General features: G+C 63.2%; 1 protein-coding gene across 1 annotated transcript; it reads left to right on the forward strand.

The window, feature by feature from the left end:
• The first annotated feature begins 4,142 nt into the window (after positions 1–4,142).
• Positions 4,143–5,830, forward strand: LOC122172596 (adhesion G protein-coupled receptor E5-like). The gene is made up of 2 exons (XM_042844361.2): positions 4,143–4,334; positions 5,250–5,830. Exons 1-2 carry the CDS (start codon positions 4,143–4,145, stop codon positions 5,535–5,537), a joined length of 480 nt encoding a protein of 159 aa, XP_042700295.2. The 3' UTR covers positions 5,538–5,830.
• The last annotated feature ends 1,120 nt before the right edge of the window (positions 5,831–6,950 follow it).

The raw sequence follows: 6,950 nt of genomic DNA on the forward strand, positions 1-6,950 counted from the left end.
CCAGCCGTGCAGGGCCTGGCTGCATGTGGGGGTCTGCGGGCTTCTGCCATAGACCCCCATGAGCACCACCAGAGAGCAAAGAAACTAGTTTAAAGGGACAGCACCCAATTCCCCTGCACTCCCATGGGCACAGCCCACCCACCCTTCTCCTAGTGCTCCACGGGAGGGGTGGTGCTGGGTGTATCCCGAACGGGGAGGGGACCCATCGGGCTGGGGTCTGTAACGCTGAGCATGGCGCCCCCTTCTGGTGACTAGCTCCAGTTCAGCGCCCCCTTTCTTCTCTCCCACCATTGCAGCTCCCGGAGTCGCAGCTACCCCGTGTCTCAGCCATCCGACCAGGCCACGCTGTGATCCCCATTCTGGGGGAGCCTTTCAAAGTCAGACCCCTCTCTCCTATGCCTGCTAGTGAAACCCTTTCTCCGGGGCTCCTAGCCCCCCCTTGGGGCTTCCTAGTCCCCCTTGCCTCAGGCCCCCACCACTGGGCCCAGCCCTCGGGCTCTATAGAAGCCCCACCTGTCCCCTCCCAGGCGAGCTTCCTTCTAGCTAGTGCCCTGCACGCAGGCTAAGTCACTTCCCCTTTGCAGCTTAACTGGCTGATCGGGCCCCGCCTTAACCCCGCTCTGTCAGGGCTGGTGCAGGGAGGGTATTGCAGGGTCCTGGTCTGGAAAAGGTTGGGCCCGCCGATCTCGGGGGTGGGGGAGGGGTTGTGCCGCAGGGATTGCGGCACTGCAAATAGCAGGGAAGAAAGGAGAATAGAATAGGGTGACCAGACAGCAAATGTGAAAAATCGGAACAGGGGGTGGGGGGTAATAAGAGCCTATATAAGAAAAAGACCCAAAAATCGGGACTGTCCCTATAAAATCGGGACATCTGGTCACCCTAGAATAGAATGGGGGGTTAGATGGAGCAGACAGACTGACCAACAGACCACAACCCCTGCAATCGGTGGGGGGTGCGTCCATGATCATTCACTCCCCGTGCGCTCCCAGCTGTTCTGTGTGTGACACCCCCCCCTCGTTTTCCCCTCTCAGACATCGACGAGTGCCGCAAGACCCCAGATATCTGCAACCCCAATGCCACGTGTATCAACACCTACGGAAGCTACCGGTGTAAGTGCCGGGCTGGCTACGTCCCCTCCAGTGGGAACACGACCCTGTGCCAAGGTGGGTTGTGCCACTGGGGGCATGGAGGGGCCACCCGGGGGGGTCTTGGCAGGGCCTGGGGTTACACAGGCAGAGGTCCTGCCCAAGGGGGCAGCGAGCTGGGAACTGGTCTGGGATGGTGCGCCAGCCCCGCTGCCCTCCATGGACGGGGTCCCTCTGGGTCTCAGCCCTCGGTGGGGGGGCTCAGCTTCCAAGCTCTCACCTCCCCCCAGCCCAGCCTGTCCATCCACTGGGGTGTTTCCGGTTATCTCAGAGCCACAGCCACCAGTGTGCCCAGGTCTGGCTCTGGGAGCGGAGCAGGGGCCAGGCTGGGGAGGGGGTGAGCAGGGCAGCCAGGGCCGGGTGTCTCTCCCCCCTCCCTCCCCAGCAGTGCCTGCATTCCTGCTGCATGGCTGGATTCTCTGCCCTGGGAAGATGGCAGCAGGGGGCGCAGTCTGTGCCTAGAGGCCACTGTGGGACCAGCCTGGGGCTCCCTGCTGGAGTCTTTTCCCCCGCATCCCCAACACACACCAGAACCTCGCACAGTTGGGGGGAGATACGTCTGGGATGATTCCACAGCCCCCTCCCCACCCCACTGCGGCTCAGTCCCTCTAGGACGGGGAGTGGGGACGGTTCCTTTCACAGAGATCAGCTTGTGGGCGGAGGATGGGGAGAAGGGGCTGCGCACATGTGTGGGGCTGAGTGTGTGTGTGTGGGGGTCACTGCTCCCCCTGCTGGGAGAGGATCTATTACACCCATATCACTGACATGGGCTGGGTGTGTCCCTGCTGCCTCCTGCTGGAGGGAATGAGTCCTGCTCTCTGGTGCATGCACCTACCCAGCCAGACCCCACATTTCCCACCCACCCCCCATCTCTCATTTCTCCTCCCTTTCCATCCCCAGAGCTCACCTGCCCCCCCCCCCCCCCCCCCGCTGGATGATGACAACTCTGCCGAAGCCAAGGTGAGTGGGGCATAGACCCCGATTCCCCTTTACGTGCCACGTTGCTTTTCACTGATCTCACCCAACGAGGATTCTGAGGCCAAACTCACCCCTGGGCAAAGAGCCAGTGGCCAGTCCCTGGAGCCCCTGCAGTCCAGCCACAGCCTAGGCCTTTGCCCCCGGGGTGATTCTCACCCTGAGGATCAGCAACATCAGGCTGCTACAACTCGCTTCAGCTTGCAACCGCCGTCCCCCACCCTCCCTTGCACCCCCTCGGGGCCAGACGGGGCATTGCCCGCGCTCCCTCTGGCGCCTGGCTTCTGAGCCGAGGGATCCTCTCGGGACGGGGGGAGGTGGGCTGCGATTCTGTGATCTCTTTTCCTGAGGCAGGCCTGGGCCTTGTTTTGCAGAACCTCCTGGGCAGCTTCCAGGCACAGGTGGGACGTCTCTGCAAGGCGGCGCTGAAGCAACTGAAGCAGATGGAGACTCAGAGCGCTGAGCCTGTGAAGGGGCAGCTGCAGGTGCCAAGTCAAAATTCGGGGCCTTGCTGGGTTTGTTCCCATTAGGGGGAGGAATCGCTGCTCCTACTCGGATCTAGTCTCAGGGCGATCTATAGGGATGCAGCGCTGAGAACAGGAGATAAATAAACAGCAGCACTGCCCAGAAATTCCCATGCCTGCCTCTCCGGTGGATCTCTGCCCAAGAAGCTGCTCTCCTAGGTTCCTAGGCTAGACGGGACCATTGTGATCATCTAGTCTGACCTCCCAGGCAGCGATGTGAATTGCAGGAGAACTTGTCTTTCCTTTCAGGGGGATTGTGGGAAGGCAGTGGAGGACTAGCAATCTGGGACTGGAGGGCGCGGCAGGGGCTCAGGCACTGTGACACCAACACCCCCCACGTTTGTTTGGCCAGGGCTTCTTGGATATTCTGAAGAAGCAGATAAATCTGGTCGGGCAGCAGAGCGAGAGCGTGGAGCGGAGACACCGGATCGCAACGGAGCTAATGGCCACAGTGGAGATGCTGCTGAGAACGCTGGCCCCGACCCTGCGTGACAGCACGATCAGCATCGCATCCACCAACGGCAGAGGTCAGCACCTGGCCACTTGGCCCCTGCATTTCCACTCGGGCTTTCATTACCCGCAGCCTGTGCTCCCCACAGCACCCCCTGCTGGGAGAGGCTGGGACTGGAGTAGCTGGGAGCTCCCCCCACAGCCAGGAAAGCACCTTGCCTAGCTACAGGCTTCCTCCCATGTTCTCTGTTGTGAGCCCTGGCTGGCATTGTGGTTGCAGAGCTGGGGCTGGTGGTCAGGCAGGCTGGGAACCAGAGCCAGGAGACCGTGATGCATGGAATTAAAGTGGGCCGGAGCCCCAGGGCAGAAAAATGAAGGTATGTGGTCATTGCCTGTGCTGGGGTGTGTATAGCGATGGGCATGGCCAGGGCATTGGGATCAGCAGCACAGAGCGCCTCCTAGCACCAGGCTGGGGTATGCAGGGGGATGGGGCATGGCCAGGGCATTGGGGGTAGCACCTCGAGCAGCCCCAGGGCCCCTCCTGTCCCCCATTGCATCCGTCTCCTCTGTCTCTCGCAGGCTTCACGCTGGCCGGGCTGCTGACATACCAGGGGATAAGCCCCATCCTGGAAGGTGCTGGGCGGGTGGAGGCGCCTGAGTTTGACAAGATCGGCCAGACAGGGAAGTGGGCGCAGGAGCCGGGGTGGCCCAGCTACCGTGTGCTGTCTCCGGTGGTGTTGGCCTTCATCAGTGACCCAGGCGCTTGGCCTCTCTGTCAGCATCTGCTTCAGCAACCTGGTGCCGGTGAGCCCCTGGGCTGGGCATGGGGGGAGGAGAGCCTGGGACAATGGGGGGCAGAGCCTGGGCCCATCTCTAGTAACACCCCCCACCCCGGGCAGCAGGCAAATCCGCCTCCCACCCAGGGACAAACTGATGCTCTGTGCCCCCAGCCCAGCCCCTCTTAGCCCCCCAACCTGCGCTCTCGGGGCCTGGGGAGTCCTGCCCCTCTGTACGGCCCCAGCCAGCCCCCACCTGCCTCCTGCCCCCCATGCACCAAGTGTTTCTCTGTCCCCAGGAGAATAAGACTGACCTGCGCCTCCTCTGCGCCTACTGGAAGCCTGACAGCAGGCGCTGGGCCACCCACAGCTGCACCCTGCAGAAGTTGAATGCCACCATCACCCGCTGCCAGTGCAACCACCTGACCAGCGTTGCCGTGCTCATGGCCTTCTACGAGCTGGAGGTAGGTGCGGCCCTCGCTGGGGCCTCAGGGCTGGGCTGGTTCTGCCCTTCCCCTCAATCCTCCCCAGCAGAGCAGGAGTCACTCCAGATTCCTCCCAGAGTAAACCCATTTCCCACCGGCGGGCGGGGCCCTGGATCTGATCAGCGGCACAAGCAGCCACCCCCCAAAGGGCACAGGGAGACTCCCCAGGTAGCAGCGACTGACGTGTCTGCCCACCTGGCCAGGCAGCAGGGGCAGGGGGCTCACGCCATTGCATTGCAGGGCAGGGAGCGTCCCCGTCTCCATCCCCATCGCACAGAGGCAGGGAGGGGTTAAATGGCTCTCTCAAGGGGACATGGGGAGGTGACATCAGAGCTGGGAATTGAACCCAGGAGTCCTGACCCCCAGCCCCCTGCTCTGACCCTAGGCCCTGCTCCCCTCCCAGAGCTGGTAGAACCCAAGAGTCCTGAGCTGCAGCACCTTAGCCACAAGCGCATCTGTCTGGTGTAAAAGCAGCTCCCTCCCGGGCAGGGGCTCCCTCCCGCCAGGCGGGGGTGCTCTGCTCTCTGCTACAGGGGAACAGCCCCGGCCCCTTGCACTTTCTGGCGACCCCGTCCTGCAGCAGTCGGTGTCAGGGATTCCCCCTTGGGTGGTGGTGACCCTAGAGCCCCTCGGCTTCCTATGGCCCTGGGTCTGTGGGTCAGCCCCTTGTGGGGGAGGGAGGGGCAGTCTGGGCAGCATCGAATCTACCTGGGCTGCTGGACCCAGCCAGACACTGGTTCCCACAGGCTGCCCGATGTCGCCACTAGGGGGCTCTCCCAGCCGTGGCGGAGAGCGAGGCCGACAGGCTAGTCCAGCTGTACCCTAAAGCCCGGCCTGGCTGCTGCCTTGTGTGGGGGGGACCCTGACTAACCCCCTCACCCCACCCCGGCACAGGACTGGACCCTGGACGTCATCACCCAGGAGGGGCTGGTGATCTCGCTGCTGTGCCTGCTGCTGTCCATTGTCACCTTCCTCTTCTGCCGCGCCCTCAAGGGCCCCCGCACCACCATCCACCTGCACCTCTGCCTGGCGCTCTTCATCGCCTACACCGTCTTCCTCACCGGCACCTCCAGCACCGGCAACAGGGTACCTGGCCCCCCTGCCAGCCTCGGGCCCCATTCCCCACAGCGCCCCCTGCTGGGAGCTCCCCCCACAGCCAGCCTCGGGCCCCAAGTACTCTGAGTTCTCCACCTCGACCGCCACGCAGGTAAGGGGGGGGCTGGGCCAGGCTCCACAACAGCCCAGGAGCCTTCTGCCCTGCAGCCCTTCCCTGTCGCCCCCACTCCCCTCCTGCTCCAGCCCCCACAGCCAAACCCCACCCAGCAAGTGCTCACTGCCTCCTGCCCATGTTTTTTTTTGGGGGGGGGGGCAGGGTTTAGAAGAGAAATGAGGCAGAGCTGGGCTGGAAAGGAATTAGAAGCCAGAGAGAGGGGCTGGGAGCCCTGGGGTCTGTCCCCAGCTCTGGGAGGGGAAGGGCGGGGATCTAGGTGCTAGGACCCTGGGGTCTGTCCCCAGCTCTGGGAGGGGAAGGGCGGGGATCTAGGTGCTAGGACCCTGGGGTCTGTCCCCAGCTCTGGGAGGGGGGGGCGGGGATCTAGGAGCCAGAACCCCTGGGGTCTATCCCCATCTCTGGATGGGGCTGAGAGTCAGGACCCCATTTGTCATTTTGACTCGCCATAAGGCAGCCTGGGGGGAGGGGACAGTGGGGGGTCGAGTCCTGCTCTAACTCCCCCCGCCCCTTCCCAGCAGGGGCTCCAGCCGTCGCAGGAGTCAGGGTTGTAGCACTCTTGCGCTCAGCACATTTCTGGACACTGCAGCTTTGCACATGAGAAAACCCGGCCCCCTGCTCCCGGCCTGCCCCTGCCCGTGAGCAGAGACCCACCACGCACCCGGACTCGCCGCATGCAGATGCTTCAACGGTTGCCCCGTGGAACCTGCCGGGGGGGGGGGGCACCGTTACACTGCCCAGCTGCCCCCACCCGCTGGGCACTCACCAGCCCCAGGCCTGCGCACTGCCAGCATCGCCAGCAATAGCAATGCCAGCAGGGCAGCCGCTCAGCTCCGACGCGACGTCCTCTGGCCACAGGGGGCGCCTTTCCCTTTGGTACGACTGGGTCCCCCGCCCCGCCTGCGGTACGACGCTGGGCCGGGCTGAGCGCGGGCAGTGGAGATCAATCCAGCCAGCAGTGATGAACCCCCCCCCCCAGAGGACCCCGCCCCTCCCCCCAGGGACTGCAGCATCAGCCACCGCCCTTGCCTTCGATGACGGTACGACACGGCCAGAGCTGAAGGAGGCAAGCGGCCCCAGCCTGCGGCGGCCCCCAGGGCTCGGCTGTCTGTGTCTCACTGGGGCACTGTTTTTTTTAAATGATCTTTTAAAAATTATTAAAATATTAAGTTTTGTGACAAAAACAGCTACTTCGAGGAGCCACGTGTGTGGTGGCTGGAGAGAGAACCCAGGAGTCCTGAGTCCCAGCCCCCACTGCTCTAACCCACTACATGACACATTCTTATTCATAGATTATAGGACTGGAAGGGACCTCGAGAGGTCATCGAGTCCAGTCCCCTGCCCGCATGGCAGGACCAGATACTGTC

This window comes from Chrysemys picta, chromosome 22, assembly GCF_011386835.1.
Source record: "Chrysemys picta bellii isolate R12L10 chromosome 22, ASM1138683v2, whole genome shotgun sequence".
Lineage (NCBI taxonomy): Eukaryota > Metazoa > Chordata > Testudines > Emydidae > Chrysemys > Chrysemys picta.